The 24,587-nt window shown below is 46.2% G+C and overlaps 1 protein-coding gene across 1 annotated transcript in view; it reads right to left on the bottom strand.

Moving 5' to 3' along the window:
• The window catches only part of PRDM5 (PR/SET domain 5), a 373,869-nt gene that overhangs the window by 333,437 nt on the left and 15,845 nt on the right, over positions 1-24,587 (bottom strand). The window contains exon 4 of the mRNA XM_075336363.1: positions 8,580-8,702. Coding sequence (XP_075192478.1) covers positions 8,580-8,702 — 123 coding nt within the window. The remainder of the gene's footprint in view (positions 1-8,579; positions 8,703-24,587) is intronic.

Raw genomic sequence — 24,587 nt, 5'->3', positions numbered from 1 at the left:
CTTTTTATTTTTAAGACTCTGTTAAAAAAAAAAGTAGAGTAAATATTACCAACATGTTATGGTTAAATTATAAGAAAATGTTTAGCGTAACCTATACCTTGTTGTCACACTCAGGGACGAGTGTGATTAACTAAGGGGGTATGTAGCGCCCCTGTGGTTAGGCGCTAAAGGGGAATACAGCACCTTAACATCAAGGTGCAGTGCTCTTTGGTCACAGGTGAAAGAGAGAGGAAATGCAGAGTCTTATATTAGATTGAGTGACATTGACTCAGCAGCCCCTACCTTCATATTCCTGGGACTGTTTATATAGTAGGTCCATAGGGGGGTGGAGCCTAGCTGAGCGTGAGACACGACGTGGTTGTCAGGATGACTGGGTAACAGTTAGGGAGTTAACAGTCAGTCAGTAAGGAGTGACAAGAAGAGATGAGAGTAAATTGATGACTGAAAGAAGGGCTAGAAATAACATAGGCCTGACGTCCTGAGCGAGGGTACCCCAAAAGAAAAGAAAGACACTGGAAAAGGGGTAACCCAGACGGAAAGGGGACGCTTTTGGTCTGGCGAGAGCCGGCTGAAGAGTTCAGGTCGACACCGGTATAACGGGACCGAGGAGGTTTGTCAGGTTTATCCCCAAAACCATTGACCGTTAACCTGGGATCCTAAATAAGAGGAGTCCCGGTACCCATCAAGAGTCTGACTACTAACCCCAAGCCGAGTTCACGACACTGTTGCGGGATAGATAAAGAAATCATGCAGCATCAGACCCCTGGGACAACCAGTGACGAGACTGACGAGTGGGTTAAAGAGGGAGTCACAGAGCCCTCAGAGCAGAGACTGACAAAGAAACAAAGAAAGGTTACCTCATCAAATCTCCTCCGAAACTTGTGACCATTGGCCTTCTGGTAACCGAATTGTTGCTGCTGTGAACTGTGCAAAACAAACCAGATGCCAGTAAAAAGGACTTGTTTAAGCTGATGTGGACTCGGTGTGCCGTTTCTCCGCTGTTCAACAGGACCCTGCAACGTCAGAGAAGAAGGCAGCCTTCACCGCTCGGTCGCTACCCTCCTGGTCAGCGACCCGCCACCCTGAGGTAAGAAATCTCCACCTGTGGGGAGCTGAGAGATCTTAAGCTGCCGTCACCATCACCTCAGAGGTCGGCCGCGGGCAGCGCTGGTATATCCCGCTTACCAGACACCACAGGTGGCATCACGTATATCCCCAAAATCATCCCTGAACCCCATTCCACAGCCGCAGAGTGAGCGCCCAGGGCACGAAGCCGGGACCGACCACCTGTGATAACGCCATCGAGAATAAAGTATCCGTAGTCCCGGCGCCAGAGTACCCCTACCGAAAACCCTGATGGTCGACTCATATGCTTTGGGTCATTGTCCTGCTGGAACACTATGTTGTCCTTTTCAGACTTATAGTACTCAAGTGTATGAAATAACTCATCTTGTAGGATACTCACATATACAGTTAGGTCCAGAAATATTTGGACAGTGACACAATTTTCGCGAGTTGGGCTCTGCATGCCACCACATTGGATTTGAAATGAAACCTCTACAACAGAATTCAAGTGCAGATTGTAACGTTTAATTTGAAGGTTTGAACAAAAATATCTGATAGAAATTGTAGGAATTGTACACATTTCTTTACAAACACTCCACATTTTAGGAGGTCAAAAGTAATTGGACAAATAAACCAAACCCAAACAAAATATTTTTATTTTCAATATTTTGTTGCGAATCCTTTGGAGGCAATCACTGCCTTAAGTCTGGAACCCATGGACATCACCAAACGCTGGGTTTCCTCCTTCTTAATGCTTTACCAGGCCTTTACAGCCGCAGTCTTCAGGTCTTGCTTGTTTGTGGGTCTTTCCGTCTTAAGTCTGGATTTGAGCAAGTGAAATGCATGCTCAATTGGGTTAAGATCTGGTGATTGACTTGGCCATTGCAGAATGTTCCACTTTTTTGCACTCATGAACTCCTGGGTAGCTTTGGCTGTATGCTTGGGGTCATTGTCCATCTGTACTATGAAGCGCCGTCCGATCAACTTTGCGGCATTTGGCTGAATCTGGGCTGAAAGTATATCCCGGTACACTTCAGAATTCATCCGGCTACTCTTGTCTGCTGTTATGTCATCAATAAACACAAGTGACCCAGTGCCATTGAAAGCCATGCATGCCCATGCCATCACGTTGCCTCCACCATGTTTTACAGAGGATGTGGTGTGCCTTGAATCATGTGCCGTTCCCTTTCTTCTCCAAACTTTTTTCTTCCCATCATTTTGCTACAGGTTGATCTTTGTCTCATCTGTCCATAGAATACTTTTCCAGAACTGAGCTGGCTTCATGAGGTGTTTTTCAGCAAATTTAACTCTGGCCTGTCTATTTTTGGAATTGATGAATGGTTTGCATCTAGATGTGAACCCTTTGTATTTACTTTCATGGAGTCTTCTCTTTACTGTTGACTTAGAGACAGATACACCTACTTCACTGAGAGTGTTCTGGACTTCAGTTGATGTTGTGAACGGGTTCTTCTTCACCAAAGAAAGTATGCGGCGATCATCCACCACTGTTGTCATCCGTGGACGCCCAGGCCTTTTTGAGTTCCCAAGTTCACCAGTCAATTCCTTTTTTCTCAGAATGTACCCGACTGTTGATTTTGCTACTCCAAGCATGTCTGCTATCTCTCTGATGGATTTTTTCTTTTTTTTTCAGCCTCAGGATGTTCTGCTTCACCTCAATTGAGAGTTCCTTAGACCGCATGTTGTCTGGTCACAGCAACAGCTTCCAAATGCAAAACCACACACCTGTAATCAACCCCAGACCTTTTAACTACTTCATTGATTACAGGTTAACGAGGGAGACGCCTTCAGAGTTAATTGCAACCCTTAGAGTCCCTTGTCCAATTACTTTTGGTCCCTTGAAAAATAGGAGGCTATGCATTACAGAGCTATGATTCCTAAACCCTTTCTCCGATTTGGATGTGAAAACTCTCATATTGCAGCTGGGAGTGTGCACTTTCAGCCCATATTATATATATAATTGTATTTCTGAACATGTTTTTGTAAACAGCTAAAATAACAAAACTTGTGTCACTGTCCAAATATTTCTGGACCTAACGGTAGCTCAGTATCGCCGCCACCATCAATCCTGGTCAAGTATCCAATGTCTTTGGCTGAGAAACAACCCTATATCATCAGGCTTCCTCCACCGTACTTGATAGTTCCTTCACTTTCCTCGATCCGTTTGCCCATTTCCCCCTTGTTTTTTCCAGACTTATTTGCATTGATCAGAGCTTAGTCTATTGAGCTTTGTTTCATCGCTCCAAATCCACTGTTTCCAATCTTCTACTGTCCACTTTTCATACTTCTGTGCAAAATTCAGCCAGCACTCCTTATGGTGATATTGAAGTCGAGGCTTCTTCACCTTTTTTCGGGCTATCATTCCAGACTTGTGTAATGTGCATCACATGGTGCATGGACGTATATGACTTCACCTTTACAAAGCATACGAGCCACCTCCACTGCTGTGTTTGTCGCACCAGAACTGATAGACCTAGTGATGAGTCGACTTGTTGACTCCAATATTTTGCCTGGACGTCCACCTCTTGGCTTTTGAATGGATGGACAGACTTCATTTCACAATCTTCCAAATGTCATGACACTCACATGATGCAGTTTGGCAATTTTGTTGGCCGAAAGACCACTATAGATGAGCTAGATGATGCTGTTTCTCTTTTACTCTTTCTTTGATTCAAACCAGAGCATTTTTGCTTGGGAATCAACCTAATTTAACACTGAGCTATTAGAGAATGTGAAAATAGGTTTTAATTTGTAGTGTACAGGAAGAAAAAGATTTTTCAAACACCAGGAGCAAATACAGTAACAATGCAGTGACTTGACAAGATTCTGGATAACTAATTATATGCTAAATAGTTGCAAGTCAAATTTATGTATGAGATAGCCAAGATAATTATAGATAATAATAATTATTATTATTATTATAATTATTATAATTATTATTATTAAGATAATTATTATAAAGATAAATGAAGGTAATCTCAAGCTAAAAGATGTAGTGGATGGTGAGATATGGAGTGTGAAAGTCAAAAGTTAAAAACATTGTTACTCTTTTGCTTGTCACCGTAAGACACTGAGCAATGAGAAAGACAGATCCATTAGTCTGCCTTGACTTGAGATGAGAGTAGTGTTACCTGATGGCAGAATGGGAGCTTACGATAGCGAGTGGAGCCATCCTGTGGGAAAATCAAACATGTCCAGTTATGGCACTTGATGGCACTGATGATGAAAAAGGTAAGGCCCAGTGGTTTTCCCGGACAAGGTCACTGGGTCTCATGAGGGAGAGACAGGGTGTGAGCTAGAGACTGTATCCTTGACCATAGCTTAGTATGTGGCCCATGAGACAGCTAAGCAACTGAAGACCTTACAGGTCCATTGTCAGCAAGTTTTCTGCCAACTTCAGAAGCAGTCCCCACTCCCAAGGGAAAGACTTCTCCTACCACTAGTGCGCAATGGATTGTGTATATGTATATGACCTAGGGCAAGAAAGAAAGTAAAGAGTGCATGCTGACGCAGTTAGCTGGCCCCTAAGGTGGAGATCTTGCTCACCGCGTGATGAGAGGAATGGTCCTATTCTGTAATCGCAACCAGGGCTATAGCTTCATGGAAGAAGAGTGCACCAGGCATATGTTTATTCCCTTTTAGTCTGGCGTGGCCCCCTTCCCTCCAAAACCCAGGGCTTACAGCCCAGAGAATGGGTCCAGTTCATCAATGAAGAAAGGGTGGTTCACAGTTCCAGGGTGAGGAGGAGGCCAGAGGCAGAAGGATCGTCCACGGCAGTGCAGGACCAAGTAGAGGTGATTGTCCTAAAAGCAATGACTCCTCCATACTCGGGGCTCGGGTGAAGGATGAAGCCTGGGAAAATGAGTTGAATTTTCATGCTTCAACTGACGAAAAAAGAGCCCTAGGCAAAGGGCCCACAGGACTATTGGTAATAGCTGCCTATCACACCCTTGTCTACAAGGCCCAGGGCACACACTTGGCAATATATGTGCAGGAGGCCAATGCAAAAAAAGACCAGTTCAGGAGCAGTTACAGAAACAATGATTAGAAAAGCTGGCGGTGCCAGATTGTACTCATTGCACCTGATGATTGTGACAGTTCTCAGTTCATGAGGGTCATGATTCAGCGAGTCTATGAACCATATGCATCTGGGAGTCCCCTATGTTGTTGGCCATGGATGGCTGAAGTTGTTTTAAACCTTCCCAGTTTTGTTGTGCACATTGTGAATTCTCCTGCTATATTGAGAGATGTTGTAGCCTCAAGGGGGCTGTACTCCCTCCGCTAAGAACTTTGCCCAATACAGGATGGCCATATCCCTAAGGCACTGTGTGCCTGTCTCTTGGAGAGAACTGAGCTAAGAGGACTGTGTCCCGGTCCTAAGGACTGATGGGGGAACAATCAATGAAAGGGATGTGAATGTGAAAATGTAAATCTTTTTAACCCCTACCCCCGGGCGATTTTCTGTTTTTCCCTTTTTTTTTCCTCCCCTTATTCCGAGAGCCATAACTTTTTTATTTTCCATTAAGCTTGACATATCAGGACTTATGTTTTGTGGGACGAGTTGTACTTTTGAATAAAACCATTAGTTTACCATATAGTGTACTGGAAAACGGCAAAAAAATCCCAAGTGCAAAAAAATTGCAAAAAAAGTGACTGCCTGATTTTTTTTAGGATATTTTATTTACTGTGTTCATTATATGGTAAAACTGATGTGCTTGTGTGATGCCTCAGGTCGGTACAAGTTCATAGACACCAAACATGTATAGGCTCACTTTTATCTAAGGGGTTAAAAAAATTCACAAGTTTGTCCAAAAAAATGACGCACTTTTTGCGCCATTTTCCATGATCCATAGCATTCTCAGTTTTAGGGATCTATGGCTCAGTGATAGCTTATTTTTCGTATCTTGAGCTGGCGTTTTTTCGCTACTATTATTGCTCAGATGCGCCGTTTTGATTGCATGTTATCTCATCTTGCGCAAAACATGAGGCGATCAAAAAAACATAATTTTGGAGTTTGGATTTTTTTGATGCTATGCCGTTTACCGATCAGAATAAGTGATTTTATATTTTGATATATCTGGCATTTCTGAACACGGCGATACCAAATATGTGTATATTTTTCATTGTTTTAACCCTCTAATTTTCAATGGGGTGAATGGGGGTGATTGCTATTGGGACCAGTAGTGATTACTTTTAACTTGGCAGTTATATGACAATGAGTGCTCAATTACTCTATATTGCGAGGACATAAAAAAATGAGTGCATATATGGGGAGAGAATAGAAAAGCGCTTTATGAGCATAGTTGGTTGTATCATGATACAATTGCATGCACAATTCAGTACGTAATTGTAATATCAATGCCCTCATCTGAGGGAATTGTGTAGGAGAGCACCACCCTCTTAAATGAAAGCCATCATCAGAAACTAATCAACCATTTATATCAGGTTTATCTGTTACATTTTTTTTAATTGTTGGCAGTTTTTTTCAGATTATAATGGTTTATTAAAATCAAAATGAGTAATCTTGTAATCACACTGGGAAAATGGGGTTTTTAAGATTTACACTTCCTGTTGTTTCAGCAAATCTACATGTCCATTAGCCACAAGGAACAGACTTCAAACCTATCTTTTGTATTAAAGCATCTAATGAGAGTATGCAAAAGTCAATGAGAAAAGAGTGGGAGCAGTGTCAGCTGTAAAATCACCTATTGTGAATGGTGGATACTGGTGTTATCACCTGTGTATAAAAGGAGATACCTCTCCATTGCACTCCTGCCTCTGCTGATTATTACGATTAGAAAATAGCAAAAAAAATACCATCAAATACACCCCCAAGGGGATTATATATCAAATACAGCAAAGGGGTGACAAGTCCTTAGAAAGAAAAACACCTAAAAATTAACTTTTAATTTGTGCATTAAAAAATGACAGAAAGACATTAGATAAAACGTGTCATAAAAATAGCAGACACACAGTCCACAGTAGCCACCAAGCTCAATTGGGCTAGGGACAGGTGTCAGGCACATAAACAAAATCGTCCCAAATATCCAGACATGTATAATCAGGATACTAAATCCCACATCACCCACATAAGGAACCGCCTTTTTGACAGGTGATATGGTTCAGAATAATGGGATTTCTAATGCTTGTATAAGACCGATACAATAAAGCAGGGTTCCCACCTTCCTCACTACAATGTGGGTCCCCCCAGAAAAAAACGGTCTTACCGCATTTAGATGATGGGAATCAGTATAGAAGCCAAGGCTCAGGATAATTGGTCACCATTCAGTGGTGTCATAAATACCAAGTCACACCTTGTTGCTCCTAGTCAAAATTATAGCAGGGAACACGCATCCTCCCAACACGTTTCGTTTTAGGAAACTATTCAGGGGAGTCCAATGATTCTCTGCACATCGTCATTATTAAGACGAGTATTCTAATATTATGCCCCAAAGGACAGACACATCCTTCACATCCAGACTCAAACAACCCTACAGTATCCCTAAGGAATCTTGTTAACACCAGATGCCCCAATAGCTTCTGCCCTTACAAGGGCAGACCACATCTAACCCTCTCTTAGTGCCCCTATAATGTTCCTGGCCCTCATCCCGACGCGTTTCATCACTTTAGAATCATCAGGGGACTCTGGTAACACATTAGCGGTCAGAGGTCCTATATCCAAGCTCACATAAACATACTAAGGATCCTTAACAAGATTCCTTAGGAATACTGTAGGGCCAGCTGGATGCTGTATTGACCCGTGCAGAGGAAACCCTGTATACCCCAAGCTGCAAGGAATGGGTGAGATCGTTTCCAACTCATTCTAAAATCCCCGATTTGAGTGATTTCCTCTTTGAGGATCACTATGCACTATATGGTTTTTTATATTGAGTTATTTTAGGTACTCACACATGGGACCACTGTCCGCCCTTGAGTAATAATTATCATACTCATTTTTTTGCTATGTATGTTCTGTTTTTTTTGTTAATTTTGTTATATATCATAGGCTCCCTGGATTTGTGTCTGTGGCTGACTTGTCAGCAATCCAGAGAGTTTTGGGTTACTCACACATCTTAATCTAAGCTTTTATTGTGACTAGATTAAAAGTTATATTTTAGCCTCTTAATAATTGCTTTTTCATACTATTGTATAAGTGGCTTCTTCCCTTATGAGGATTACTGTATCATCAGTGTCAATAGACAATAAACTGGGCTGTCCACCTACGACACAAATGTGACGGGTTCTTTACACTGAAAAAGATGTCATGTAAGCCCCTCTCTGCTCTGAGTAGGGATGAGGACCCTTTTCTTAACTGAAAATTCCCTCATGGGGTATTAGAAAAAGTGCCCCTTGTAAGTAGACTCATGAGCCAGATGACATCCAGTAATCACAATATCATGAGCCCATACTGCGCTATATGATATTCCACAAGCTACTAAAAGAATGCATTGTGGAGTTCTACACACAATTGTATCAAGGGACTTAGGAAAAGTAACCTGAATAGCTGCCAAGTTCTTCCGCTCCTGGGACGGTGCCTCATGGACAAAGCGTAACCAATTGGAATGGCGTGGATTTGTGGCATCTAAGATATACAGTACTTCGCCTTTGTTCCCCCTGACCTGGAAAGAAAAAAGGAATAATTTAAACACATAATGTTTTCCTTCAAAAAAGAAAAATGGAATACCACTGACAAAACAAACTATGTACACAACTCCTCAAAGACCTATTAACAATTTTCATGGCACTTGGATATACCGTGAGAATATGGACTTTGTCAGATTTGGTCATTTAAGAATCGTGACTGATTTTCTTTTTCAATAAAAAAAGGAAAGACAAACAAAACTGCTTTGTATTAAAAAGAGAATGGAAATAAAAACTTTTATAGACATATGCTAGGCACATCCACATGAACAAGCCTTCACTATTTATACTTCATCTGTGTCAGACTGCCAAACAAAAGAGGTACTAAAGTATGTATTACCCACTCATGGATTAAATACATCTATGTCCATGACTTCCTGTCGTAAGGCCTTTTGTGACATTTTAAGGCCAGGACTTGCAATCTGAACAAGATAGGATTGAGTCAATAGCCTACCATGGGAGTCTGAAGTAAGCCCAGACTCTGGAACAATGATGGTCATATAGAGGGAATGTTGCTTTTCAAATAACTTATAGTTATATCATTTTATAGTAAAATAAAATCTCACAGAGTATTAGTTATGCACCCAAGACCCACTGATGTCATGGTCTCTGTCTGGAGCAGTAACGTCACGTCGTTGGTCTGCACTTGTAGACATCACGCACCTCTGAACTCAGTGATTGCCCATAGCACCGTTGATGTTGACGTCAGCACTGCAGAAAAACAATAGGGACTGGAGCAATGCCATAAGCTGGTGCTAAACTTAAGTAAGGTAAGTAAAACTCTGTATTTTTGTAACTACTAAAGCTTATGCATAAACTCAAGAAACTGCCAGCTCACCTACGAATTAGGGGAATGGACTCGATTTCGACATCACAAAGAGAGATGAGGGAACCTTTGGAAGTTCGGTTCAGAGGGCACAGTTGAACCTTAAATAAGGTTTGGTTTGTGACCCTGACTTGATCCGACCCTCGATGGAAGCCAATAATTGGGCAGTTTGTGTCTCCGACCACATGCAGCCAGTCATAAGCAAAACACTTCTGAGGGAGGGAGGGTGGACAGGGTTTTTCATTTTTTTTCTTCTGTGTATACACATTACATCTGATTACACTGATTTTACCTCAAGTGCAATCTATTCAAACACTGCACACGGCACACACAGAGCTGAGTATCACTCAAGCACAGCGCTGCTCGCTTGAGTGGTTTGCACTCGTAACTCACTCGAACTTCATAGCCCAACTTTGTTTTTTTGGTAGTCGGTTGCTGAACCCAAACACCGAACATCGAACCTCAGGTTCGCTCATCTCTGATCACAAACACCATGCAAAAAAGATGTGACACCCCACACTCACGTGGATAAAAATAAAAAAAATCTGATTCATTAAAAAAAAGAATATAAAATCCAGGATATTCCAGAAACAAGGAAATTCACACTGTTATGTGATAAATCTCAACGTAAGCATAGAAGTCTTGATAGAGAGGCTATCAAAGAACATATGCAAGATAAGAAAGCAGATGGGGAGAGTCCAGGAATGAATGTGACAGTTTGTATACAGTAAGTGGTTAGATATGAAGAACAGTTCTCCATAATTCTCCAAAAATGAGCAGCACCCCTTGCCCCAGTCCAGAACCAAATTGCCCGAGCGGGTACGGTCTCTTTCAGGGGACCCACGTCCATGGGGAACCCCTGAACCCCCGGAGGATCACCACCGGTTCCGGTGGTGGCCGGGCCCCAGCCTACTCCACTGCGGGCCCTTCCTCCAATCTGCCTCTCCGGAGGCGGTTACGGTATAAGCCAACATATTTATTTACATGCCACAAGTTTGTGGTTGCCCTGCAAGTTCTCGGGCGTGTCCGTAAGCAGTTTCTTATGCAAACGGTTGCAATAAGTCCCTACGGGGACTAGTTGCCGGCAACGGCCGGGTTCAATCACGGTTGCAAATCTGATAACTGTTCGGTTGATTACTTTTCCTTATCATTCGGTTACATTTTCAACAGATCACACATTCAACAAATCACACAACGGTGCTGGTGGTCCCAACGGGGACAACTTGCAGCGGGGAAACCGCTGACTTCACTTCAGGTCCACCCCACCGACCGGGGGAGGGGGCTGGGCTGGTGCTTGAGGCCCCTGGCCTCCTCTCAGCCTAGCATCCAGGGCGAACCAGCCCCTCTCCCCACAGTGCCGGGTATAGGTGACGAGGTCGCCAGGGAGCAAGTTGCGGTCCGGGTGGTCCTCCAGCAGGTGGTCATTCACGTCCCTCCGGGTCACAAAAACTTCAGCCTCCAGGCCTGGTTCAAAGATGAAGCTGTATCCCCTACGGGCATCAAACCTCCTCACTTTCCCCTCATATCTCGGGCCCCGTACTTGGAAGGTGGCTCTGCGGAGACGCTCTTTCTCCTCGATAGTATGGGCCACCAGCTCCGCTTTCCTCTTCTCCCTCTCTGCAATCTCTCGGCCCAGCAGGGTCGGTTCCCTGTCCCAGTAAGGGGCTGCTGTGGGCCCCTGCGCACGGGTCGGGCCCCGCGAGACTTCCTTTACACTGCCCATCACTGGCATTTTGGTTGGAAGGTCCCGCGGTGTCATGGCCTGGGGTGCTGCCTCACAGCGGCGACCCGGTGCAGCCTCAGCCGAAGCGTGGGGGACGGGTACAGGGGTCCTCTCCCGCTGAGCCTCCGCCTCCTCCTGCACGAGACGGGCTGCCGGAGTCGGTATGGGGCCAGGCACAGTCACATGTGCCTCCGGTATATCTCCGCTGATGGGCTCAGCCTTTGGTTTATTCCATGGGAGCGGTTCAGGGCGGCCACAGGCCTCGGCTGCAGTTTGGTCCGCTTGGGCGGATAGGCAGGGTACCGCTACCGGTTGCAGTGGTAGCGGGCCTAGTGGCAGGGCAGCAACAGCCAACACGGGTAACGGGGGAGGCAGCAGGGCGAGCGGGCACAGACCGGGCCCCTCAGCCGCGATGGCCGACCCGGTAGGGATACAGGGGCGTGGGTCGCTTAACCGCTCTTCCAGAACTTCGTCCACCTCGCGTCTCCGTATGGCCGCGACCACATCCACCATGCCGGACTCCCACTCCTCCAAGAGGAGCTGCGCTTGGATCTGCAGACGGTTACGAAGCTGAGCGGTCCGGACCTCCACCCATGCCGCGGTGCCGGGCGCGGGGGTTACGGTGTTGCTGGTCGGATGGTGCATCGTTGCGGCGGCCTCTTCCAGGAACCAAAGATGGCCGCAGGGTCCTGGCGTCCCCGCTTTTATAGCCGCGGCTCACATGCGGCCGGACGCCATCCGTGCCCCCTTGGTTTATTTCCGGCACCTCCTTTTTAGGGGCGGAGCCTCGGCCTCCACTGCTCGGGAAGACGCTCGAGCGGGGAACTTTTCGCGCCCAATATGGCGGATTCTGCAATTTTTCGGCCGGACACCTCCAGCGGGACACAAGGCGCACTTCTACTAGGCGGTAGAACGGTAAGATCCTGTTCGTGACACCAAGTTGTCACGGGCGGGGGGTGCTCTGCTCGACCGCGCTTGTGGCTCGGGTCCGGCTGCTGCTGGCTGCTCGGTGGCTCGAGCGGTGGGCCGGATCCGGGGACTCGAGCGGCGTTCCTCGCCCATGAGTGAAAGGGGATGATTTGGTTTGGGGGATATAATCCGTGACGCCACCCACGGTTTGTGGTGAGGTTGGGACACCACCGCTGCTCTGGACGGGGATCCTGGGAGCGATGAAGGGGGAGCAGCTGAGATGTTTCTCTTCCCTCCATGGGTAGGGGAGTTGGTGGTCCCGGGGCCCGGTGATGTTGATTGGAGTGTGATTAGCGGGGCTTGGCGGGGTGCAGGGTCGCGGGGCAGTGCAGTGCCAGACGGCACAGTGGTACTCACTCAGCCAGTAATGCACACGGAGTCTCTGGTGAAACAAGCGGCTGGATGGACGGGTCCCACAGGCGGCTGCGGTTGTCACTCCCAGTAGGTTGGTGGTGAATGTCTCTCTCTGCACCTCTAATGTGTTCTCGGCCCCGATGGCTTCCCACCGGTAGCCCGCTCCCCAGCGGTGTGTTTGCCGGAGGAGCCCTTTTTTGCCCGCAGGCTCTGGCCCTGGGAACTCTATCTGTGGCGGTAGCTGTATTTCCCTTCACGGTTTAGCGGTTGCCTTCAGTCGGGTCTTTGCTGCTGGGGAACCCCGGAGGTTCCTGTCGCTGACGGATTTGACCGGTTTAACGGCGACTCCAAGCCTGGTCGGGGTCCGTAGGCCCTGCCGAATGGTGCTGGCTTTTCTTCGCTCCCCGATCCGGTACCGGCGGGCCACCGCCCGACCCCGGTCGTTACGGTTGTGCGTCAATCAGCCACGCCTGCAGATGGTCACCACCGTCTGCCAACCTTGCTCTTAGGTGCCCGGGCCACGTACCCGGACACGGTCAGTCAGCTCCTCAACTATCACTTTCCTCCACTGAACTCCAAACTGAACTGAACCCTTTTCCCGCCTCCAGGACTGTGAACTCCTCGATGGGCGGGGCCAACCACCTGGCTCCGCCCCACCTGGTGTGGACATCAGCCCCTGGAGGGAGGTAACAAGGATTTGTGTGTGCGGCTGATGTGCCTAACCGGGGTGTGTTGTTGCAGTACCTGTGACGTCTTGGCTTGTCCAGGGCGCCACATGAATATGGAGAGTGGGACAGCATAGGGGGCTCTGTATGGAGATAGGATAGCATAAGGGGCTCAATATGGAGAGTGAGGCATCGTGGACAGCTCAATATGGAGAGGATCAGTATGGATATGGGAAAGCTTGAGGGGTTAAATATGGAGACTGAGCCATTGTGGGTAGCTCAGTGTGGCAAGGATCAGTATTTAGATGGGGTAGCATGAGGTGCTCAATATGGAGCGTGAGGTATCGTGGGGGGCTCAGTATGGAGAGGATCAGCATGGGGAAATCAATATAGAGATTGGATAGCACGAGGGGCTCAATATGGAGAGTGAGGCATCGTGGGGGGCTCAGTATGGAGAGGATCAGCATGGGGAAATCAGTATAGAGATTGGAGAGCATGAGGGGCTCAATATGGAGAGTGAGACATCCTGGCGACTCATTATGGAGAGAAGCAGCTTGAAATGGGGATAGTGTGGAGATCAGAGTTCTTAATTAAGAAATGTGTTGTGGATATAATTCATAAGGGAGGACAGTGTGGTGCTTTTAGTTTACAATGGTGCAGAGTGGCGATTTTAGCTCACAAGGGCAGAAAATGTAATGGTCATAGTATATAGAGAGGTTGGTGTAGTGGGAATATTTAATAGGAGAGGACAGTGTGGAGGCCCTGCACCATAAGAAAAACAGGGTGGGTTTTTTTTGTGCAGGGAGCGCAGTGAGGAACAATTATTTATTTAAGGATACAGCAAAGGCTTATTTAGGGCATAGGACAGTTGGATAGTTTAATTAATGAGAAATTATAATATCACTGCTATCCTAAAGGGCACCATTTTGGGATGTGCTGCAGAAGACTAGAAAAAAGGGAAATCTGGAGATATGAGCTGTGGTTGTGAAAAGTCCTGGAAAAATCCTGGCGTCAGGACCAGGACCTAGAAGATACCTACAACTAAGCATACATTTACATTGACAAAGTGTACTATTCAAGGTGAATCTGAGACCAGATGTTTGCTATGTAATCTGAAAGAAGCATGATGTAGGGACAGAAGTCTTGATTCCAGTGATGTGTCACTTACAGGTTTACTTGATGCAGTTTTGATAAAATCACTGATTTCTCTGCTCCAGATCTTGCATATTTCTGAATATTGACCTCTGTATATTCTCACACACTCAGCTGATTGATAGCTTACTGAGTACACTGTACATTAGCTGAAAACTGCTGAGTGGTTGTAATCTGATGTTGATTAAACAGTGACTTTATTGAAATGATAACAAGCGCCCCAGTCAGTGACACAGTACATCACCGGAATTAGGTGGTTAACTCCTACATCATGCTGCTCTCAGATTAAATAGCCAAAATCTGCTGAGAGATTCCCTTTGAGTTACCGCCAATCCACTATATCAAGCTGATCAGGGGTCATTCAATGATCTGGTTAGACAGGCTGTGATTGCACTATCATGTGCACAAAACGATTATTACCAAGGGCCTTCTGTGCACAGAGTAGCACTGATCTCTGTAGCACATATTTTTACAGGATAATGTGCTGCTAAAAACAATGATAATGTGGAAAAATGCTATTAAGTTGCAGATATGGGGTTAGTCTGCAGGTTAATAGCATTCTAAACCTTCCTGACGCCTGCACATTATACCCCGCTGCCGGGAGGAAATGAGCTCTATTCCTCCTGGCAGCATTCCAGTTTCAGTCACGGGGCTGATGCCTGCTCTGGTTCAGTCACTGTTCTATGCATGAATAGTGTTGGCTGTATTGCGTCCCCCACACTGACTGACAGCCACCCTGCAGGGAGCGTGGTTAAAACCGCTGCTCTCCATACATAGAGCAATGAGTGAACTCATGCCGGTGCCACCATCGTTACTGAAACAAGAACACTGCCAGGGGGATTAATGTTTGTTTTCTCCTGGCAGCAAGATTCAATGTGTCAGTGCAGGGCAAACTCTGAATTATTTTTTCTCCATAACAGGTGCCCTTTAAAAGAAAGACTGTCACCCCTAAAATTAAACTACAGAAATATTTATATAGGAAATTGAGCCCCCATATGGTGAAAAATCTTTTATTTTTAGTATGCAAATGAGAGGGCTTTGGTGCACCTTGTCATGGCCTATGCATTGGTGCACCAGTATGCCCTCCAATTTGCATATTAAAGCCAGTCCCCTGTCTAGATTGACAGTGCTTTATTGGTAAGTGTGAGCGCTGTCTAAAATCAATTTGCATGTCTCCACTTGCACAATGACACTGAAGTAGCACAACATTGCGTTCCAAGTGTCAGTGCGGGTGTGCACACAATATGGCTGCAGGCGTGCTCTGACGCCTGGTTCCTGCCTGTCTTTGGATGCCACTTCAGGGGCTACAATGAGGAGGAAGGGCTTTGATGTGAGTGGACAACATGTGCAATGCCCTCATTGAAGCCACTTGCATTGAGCAGCGGCCACAGACAGGCAGGATCCAGATGCTTGAAAATGCTTGAAGCCACTTTGTGTGTGCACCTGGACTGATGCTTGAAGTGCCAGTGTAAGTGCACAAGTGCAGACATAATAGCTGATTTTAGACAATGCTGTCTAAGGCCCCTTTCACACGTCAGTGATTCTGGTACGTTTGTGCTTTTTTTTAAACGTACCAGAATCGCTGACATACGCAGACCCATTATAATAAATGGGTCTGCTCACACGTCAGTGATTTTTGACTGCATGTGTCTCCGTGCGGCGTACCCGCGTGTGCGTGTTTGCCGCACGGAGACATGTCCATTTTTTTCTGGCATTACTGATGTTCCACGGACCTCGCATTGGTGTGGTCCGTGAAACACGTGCCAGAAAAAAACGTGCTTTTAAAATAAAAATCATTTTAACTCACCCGGCGTCCAGCGATGTCCTCTGCAGCCCGTTCTCCCTGCTGCTTCTGAGCCGGCTCATTATTGTCGCGCATATTCATTATGCGCGACACAGCCGACCCGGAAGCAGCTGCTGCAGGGGTCACCGACGGCCGGATGCTGCACCGCGGGAGCGATCAGCACCATGGACAGCGGGAGCGCGCACCGGCGAGTAGTTTTCTAAGTGCAATCACGGGCCACGGAGAACGGAGCCCGGATTGCACTTAGACAACCCATGTGTGTCGTGAATCACGGCACACGCAGGGACATGTGCGTGTTTTACACGCCAGTGAAAAACGTCACTGTTTTTCACTGACGTGTGAAACGGGCCTAAAACATGCCCATGTCTCTCCGTGTGCCGTGATTCACGGCACACGTGGGTTGTCTAAGTGCAATCCGGGCTCCGTTCTCCGTGGCCTGTGATTGCACTTAGAAATCAACTCACCTGTGCGTGCTCCCGCTGTCCATGGTGCTGATCGCTCCCGCGGTGCAGCATCCGGCCGGCACTGACCCCCGCAGCAGCTGCTTCCGGGTCGGCTGTGTCGTGCATCATGAATATGCGCGACAGTAATGAGCCGGCTCAGAAGCAGCAGGGAGAACAGGCTGCAGAGAGCGCAGCTGAAGCCGGGTGAGTAAAAATTATTTTTATTTTAGAAGCACGTTTTTTCTGGCACGTGTTTCACGGACTACACCATTGCGTGGTCCGTGGGACATCAGTGATGCCAGAAAAAAATGGACATGTCTCCGTGCGGAAATCACGGACATGGGTGTACGCCGCACGGAGACACATGCAGTGAAAAATCACTGACGTGTGAGCAGACCCATTCATTATAATGGGTCTGCGTATGACAGTGATTTTGGTACGTTTAAAAAAAAGCACAAACGTACCAGAATCACTGACGTGTGAAAGGGGCCTAAAAGAGGCCATATGCAATATGTCAGTCAAAGTTTGACTAAACTCCCCATACACTATAGACCACTGTCCAATCATTCAGTCACCTGCTATCTCACTCAGCTGTCTCATAGAAAGAAGTGCAAGCTTTGTCTATGTGCTCCCATGTTCTCTGTAAAAGAGCCGCTGCTAGACAGCTTGGCCCCATGGCTTATCCATTAGAGAACAAAAGATCTGCAACCCAAAATTGGACATATCGGATCCTTCTCTCACCAACAATCATCAGCTCCGAAGAAACGTTAGACTGTCAGCCAAACCTGTTGATATTGCCAGGTTTGGCAAACTTTAGTCTAATGTATATTGGTGCATCTGTGGCGCCCCTGAGGCTTCCGTCGCCACAGGACCATTGCACCCCATCCAGCGGTGTGATGTCCCATTCTGGGTAAGGAAAGGAGTGAACGCCGGTCCCCAGGCAAATCTACACTACACCCATTGTTAGGTACACACTGGGACCAGGGACAGTGGCAGTAACCCTCCCATGCTGCATGCTGGGAGGGGCCGTAAGACCCATCCCTGCTCCTATAGGGTAGACCCTAGCAACTGGGGAGGTGGGAGGAGCCACCAGAGAATATACAGAAAAAGGAAGGTCAGGTTTAGTCAGATAGAGAGAGAGAGGGAGGAAGGAGGAAGAGGTCTGCGGGAGGCAGACGAGAAGGAGAAGCAGAAAGAAAGCTCTAGTCAGACAGGAGCTAAGAAAAGAAAGTGACGCTTCCTGGTGAAGAACCTGGGACTCAGAGGGTCCAGGTGACACCAAGCAAAGAAAGAGAAGGGATTCCAGGGCCACAGAGAGCTTTTGAGCTGGTGGCCTGTTCCACAGGAACATCGGTGGAGGGATCAAGCTGCAACAGGGGACGGTCCCTAGAAACCGGAGGAGTGAAAAATCATCTCCAACAGTAAAAACCGAGGCCAAGGGAAAGTTGCAAACTCCCCGGGCCACAGCCCACAGCAGAACCTCTAGAAAAGGGGCAAATAACCATCAGGCGAGCTCCCAGCCCGGAGGCTGTTGTGGAGGCCGAGCCAGGTTCATCCTACAAAGGCATGGTTTAAGGAGACAGCTGCAGACAGAGACACTTGAGAGAAAGGTACCGGCTTTCATTCCAGGAATTACCCAGGATCGGCGGAGGTCCCTGACAGTGGGTCTCAGCAGTCCAGAGGCACCAGTGTGCTTAAGCCCAGGAAGTGTGAGTAAAGACCTTGGAATTGCACCCTCTGGTGTTGTCTCAGTTATTGTCGCCTGCATAGACTTCCACCACACCATAGACTCTCACGAGCACCAACTGTGCCCCGGGGTACCGCTCCACCTGTGGGGAGTAGTACCATCATTGCTGCCATTCCATCACCCCGGAGGCCTCCTACAGCAGCGGCGGCTTAATAGCCGCATACCACAGGTGGCATCACGAACACAAACTTTATTCAACCTCAATTCATCAGCCATATTCAACTGACACCCACCAGGGCCACGGAGTCGGGCCCCGCCACCACTGACGACCCCCGGACTAGTTCGGCCTGGCACCGGGTGTCCCATAGCCCTGGGGTGGGCGAGTCACATTAAAGCACCACGACAGCTTTTTTTTTAATTGCATCTCTGGAGTGATGCTTTAAATCTAAGTTCCCTGGCCCTGTCTTATATTCACCATCAGCTGCCTTCATCAGTTATCACATTAGCTCTTGTCCTTCTGCAATTTGTGACTTGCCAGCAGCTCCAGTGTTTGCTGTAGCCTCGTTTTGACTCTCATAGACTTGTATTGAGCACTTGTGATGTAACTTCTGACTTCCATCCAGGCAGAAGCTACAGTCACAAAATGACACTGCAGAACTGGAGCAGTGCTGAAAAAGCATAAAAAAAACAAAGGGTGAGTATAATACCGAGAGCAAAGGACTTATATTTAAAGCGCCACTTCAGCGCTGAAAAAGAATAAAATTGGTGGAGCAGTGCTTTAATTCTAAGCCTATTGTCTCTTTTCTTATCACCATCCTATGGCTTCACCTTTTACCAAAGCTGCTCCGGTCCCGAGGCGCCATTTTGTGACTGTAAATTCTCCCTGGCCGGAAGTCAGAAGTTATATCACAAGCTCCCAATGCAAGCCAATGAGAGCCAGAATGAGGCCAGAATAATACTTTCATAGAGATATATTGAATTATGACCTCCTTGAAACACTGGAGCTGTCTGCAAGTCACAAATTGCAGAAGACTGACAACGGCGATAAAAGATTAAGCTGCCGGAAATTGAGTGTAAGACCTGGGTTGGGGGACCTAGATTTAAAGCACCACTCCAGTAGTACAAAAAAAACCCAAAATGCTGGCATGGTGCTTTAATCACTGTGCATCTTTGGAAACCTTAAGCATTTACAAAAAAATCAAAAGACTGAACATTTGAACAGGAAGATGTTTTTCTATTGTGTTGCATACGTTCATTCATTTCAGTGTTTATTTAGCTTTATGAAGTGGATCTGCCTGAAGAAGATATTGGGTGCACTTATACTTACGCTAACTTAGCAGAAGAAGATGTGACCACTTAAAGTCCCTAGGGCAGCATGATCGACAAATACAGCCCTGTCTGAAACCCCTATAATTCTACCTCTTAGTTATAATCTAATAAACACAAGTAAAACATTCATGAGAACATTTAGGTATTACCGTATTTTTCGCTTTATAAGACGCACCTGATTATAAGACACACCCCTAAATTTGGTGACGGAAAAGATAATTTTTTTTAATGTTAAATGGGGTCCATCTTATAATGCCAGTGTCCGTCTAACAAATCATATAGGGTATATGTCCCTCATAGTCCCCCATCCTAAAATTAGCCCCCTTAATCTGGATTTGGCCCCCTTATATTGAATATATCCCCCTCCCCCAGTGATGTCACATGTCCCCCATTGATGGCACACGTCCCCTATTGATGGCACATGTCTCCTATTGATGGTACACGTCCCCTATTTATGGCACACGTCCACCTGTGCTGGCACACGTTCCCTATTGCTGGCACTAGTCTCCTATTGCTGGCACATGTCCTGTATTGTTTTTCACATGTCCCCTATAGCTGGCACACGTACCCTACAGCTGGCACAGGTCTCCTATAGATGGCACACATCTTCTACAGATAGTACAGGTCTCCTATGGATGGCACACGTCCCCCTGTGCTGCCCATGGCCCCCTATGAATGGCACACATCCCCCTGTGCTGCCCATGGCCCCCTATGGATGACACACGTCCCCCTGTGCTGCCCATGGCCCCCTATGGATGGCACACGTCCCCTGTGCTGCCCATGGCTCCCTATGGATGGCACACGTCCCCCTGTGCTGCCGATGGTCCCCTATGGATGGCACACGTCCTCCTGTGTTTGATATGACCCCCATGCTGCTGCCCATAGTAAAATAAAAAACTCTTTACTTACCTCCTCCAGTGCTGTCCTCCCTCGTGTCTCCCTCCATGCTGCTGAGCTCTGCCACTTCCTGCTTCTCGGTGCCGGTCATGTGATCAGCACAGCAGAGTGATATCATCTCTGTGTGCCTGATCCCAGTGGCAGCAAGGAGACCGGGGAGACACCGGGAGATCAGCCCTGGAGGAGGTAAGTAAAGCTTTTTTATTTTAGGATGGGCAGCAGCATGGGGGCCATATCTAACACAAGGGGGACATGTGCCATCAAAGGTGGGGAGCAGGCACATATAATATGCGCCGCTCCCTTAGCCCATCACCGCGGTGCAGTTTCAGCACTACGGTGATGGACAGCGGCAGTGCATATTATATGAGCGGGAGCAGGAGATCCCCCGCTGCCTCCTGCAGCCTCACCAGCCTGCCTCAGCCTCCATCACTGCTCCAGAGCTGCCCCTACCTCCCCTGGGTACTGCAGTATATAATCCGTATATTTGGATTATAAGACGCACCCCCTACTTTCCCACAAAATTTGGGGGAACAAAAGTGCGTCTTATAATGCGAAAAATACGGTATTTGTGAGAGGTCAGATGAGTCTATAAAATAGACATAAATGTAACTTATGTTTATACTTTAGAGAAAATTATTTTAATTAGCTGAGATCTTATTTTATTTAGTTAAGATCTTCATTTATACAGAACATACTTATGATTCACTGAAAGGATAAGTTTTAAAGTTTGTTTTAATTTACTAAATTGCTATTTTTTTTAAGGATGGGCTCTAAAATGTTTCTTATAACAGTTAAGCAGTAGTAAAGTAAAAAAGAGTAATAACAATCATATGAGCTGCAATGTAAATTACTGTAAATGGGTAAACTTCAGCTTCATTTAGGCTTTTAGTGCATCTGGCACACATCAAAGAGGGATGAGTAACCGAGTATTCAGCTAAATTATATCACATATTTGCTTTAAACAACAAACAATATAAAAGTTACAGTCACAAGTAACATGCAGGTGCAGGTCTGTGTCGTGCAATGCTCCTCATATGTTCTTTCATCTTCTGCAGCACATATAATGTGTTTGTATAAACTGTATTCATCTACTTTAAGAAGATATTGTTGATTCCTTGCACTAAAATAAAAATGAAATCTCTTTAATGGAAATGGAACATTAGAAAATGATCTAGGTTTCGACTGATTTTACTTTTTGTGTAAATAACCTAGGTTTCAACTAATTAAATTTTTTATATATTTTAATTGTTAATTATTTTCCACCCTTCTATAGTCTGAAAAAGTCTTGTCCATGTATTATCCATTCTTGTGACATATTTGCTCAAAAATATTTATTATTCTGTACAAAATAGGAAAAAGCTTGACAATGTGAACATCCTTTATACTGTACATTTTAGACAGAGATAACACTATACAGATATTTTAGCTTCACGGTCCCATTGCTGCATATTGACAATTTTAAATGGGTGGTTCACCCATATTTTTTATTGTCTAGTTCGATATTATATTGAGAAACAATGTTTCTCTCAATACCTTATGTTGGCAATAGTGCTTGTGAAAGGCGCTATTGCAGACCGCTGTTCCACGCTCCGGTGACGTCACGTCAAGTTTCGCACACATCGCATCCCTGCGGCCGGCTGCAGTCTTCCTGACTCACTGAGCTGTGGGCGGTGTTGCACAGCTCATCACAGCCCATCTACTCCCTGCTCTCTCCTCTCTCCTCCCTCACAGCAGAATGCTGCAAGCTGTGAAATATCGCCCATAGCTCAGTGAGTCAGAAAGACTGCAGCCGGCCGCAGGGATGTGACGTGTGTGGAACTTGACATGACATCACCGGAGCGGGGAACAGTGGTCTGCAATAGCGCCTCTCAGGAACTAATGCCAACACAAGGTATTTGAAAGAAACATTGTTTCTCAATATAATATCGAACTAGACAATAAAAAATATGGGTGAGCCACCGCTTTATTAACTATATTTTAACATAGTTACATAGTTTTTAAGGCTGAAGGAAGACCTTATGTCCATCTAGTTCAGCCTATTTTTAGTTTTGCTGTTCTGCAGTGTTGAACCTGTGTAAGGCAAAAACCCACAGAGTAGAAGCCAATTTTCTTCATAGGGAAAAAATTATTTCCCGACTCCTAAGCTCAACTGTCTACCTGTAATATGTTATTCATAACCTTCTATACTGTTGCTATCAAGAAAAGCCTCCATTCCTCTCTTAAATTCACTCAGTGAGTTGGCCATCAGCACTTCCTCAGGAAGAGAGTTCCAGAGCTTCACTGCTCTTACAGTGAAGAACCCTCTTCTATGCTGGTGCAGAAATTTTCTTTCCTCCAATCGAAGAGAATGCCCCCTTGTTCTTGTCACAGTCCTTGGTACAAACAGATCATGGGAGAGATCTCTGTATGGCCCTCTGATATACTAGTACATATTTATTAGGTCTCCCTTAAAGGGTGCTTTACACGCTGTGACATCGCTAACGATATATCGTCGGGGTCACGTCGTTAGTGACGCACATCCGGCACCGTTAGCGACATTGCAGTGTGTGACACCAATGAGCGACGCTCAACGAGCGCAAAAACGTGAAAATCGTTGCTCGCTGACACGTCGTTCATTTCCTTAATATCGTTGCTGCTGCAGGTACGATGTTGTTTGTCGTTCCTGAGGCAGTACACATCGCTATGTGGGACACCGCAGGAACAACGAACATCTTCGTACCTGCGTTCACCGGCAATGAGGAAGGAAGGAGGTGGGCGGCGTGTTCCGGCCGTTCATCTCTGCCCCTCCTCTGCTATTGGACGGCTGCCGTGTGATGTCGCTGTGATGCCGCACAAACCACCCCCTTAGAAAGGAGGCGGATCGCCGGCCAGAGCAACGTCGCAGGGAAGGTAAGTCCGTGTGACAGGTGTTAGCGATGTTGTGCGCCATGGGCAGCGATTTGCCTGTGTCACACAACCGACGGGGGCGGGTACGCTCACTAGCAATATCGGTACCGATATCGTAGAGTGTAAAGTACCCTTTAGTCTTCTCTTTTCTAGAGTAAATAGACCTAAGTTTGAAAACCTTTCTGGGTATTGTAATGCACCCACTCCATTTATTATTTTGAACTCTTTCATATATATTACTATTTTTCCAATTTTTCCAATAAGATCTATGGTCATTAGCTGGCCACAGATATGATATCTTTGCTAGTAGGTGGCTACAGGAAAAGCATGAATGTCTCCAATACCTGTTGCCTGGAATAAGCGTATGTGCATACGTTGAGTATTTGAAAGAGATGTTTCTGCATTAAAAAACATTGTTTTCAAGAAAAACAATGCAAATTCTTGAGTTTTTGTGTCCATTTTTTAATGCATTTTTCACCATACATTTCAGTGAGCGAAAAATGCTGCAAAAACTCTAAAAGAAGTGAGATGCTGAAAAAATGCTTTGGTTCCAATCCGCATGGAAAAAATCAGCAGCATGTGTATGAAATTTCAGAAATCTCATTTATTATTTTGATTATGTAAAGTGCAGCGTTTATATTTTCTTAATCTTGAAAAACGTGAGGGAAAAAAATAAGGCAAAAATGTAGTGTATAAACAAGCACTAACAGGGATTCTTTCCCCAAGATATTTCACAACAGAGATGTTTAGCAGTTGCTTTTCTCATTCTGCAATCATGCACAAATAAAAATGTTTAATAGATGCTCTCTAAAGAGTGCTTTACACGCTGCGACATCGCTAACGATATCGTCGGGGTCACGTCGTTAGTGACGCACATCCGGCGCCGGTAGCGACATCGCAGAGTGTGGCACCAAGGAGCAACGATCAACGATCGCAAAATCGTGCAAAAACGGTGATCGTTGACACGTTGCTCCTTTCCTTAATATCGCTGCTGCCACAGGTATGATGTTGTTCGTCGTTCCTGCGGCAGTACACATCACTATGTGGGACACCGCAGGAACGACGAACATCTCCTTAATGCGGAAGGAAGGAGGTGGGCGGGATGTTACGTCCCACTCATCTCCGCCC

The sequence above is a fragment of the Anomaloglossus baeobatrachus genome, chromosome 1, assembly GCF_048569485.1.
Source record: "Anomaloglossus baeobatrachus isolate aAnoBae1 chromosome 1, aAnoBae1.hap1, whole genome shotgun sequence".
NCBI classification, from domain to species: Eukaryota; Metazoa; Chordata; class Amphibia; order Anura; family Aromobatidae; genus Anomaloglossus; species Anomaloglossus baeobatrachus.
Note: the sequence above shows the minus strand (reverse complement) of the source record. Positions and strands in the feature narration are given on the sequence as shown.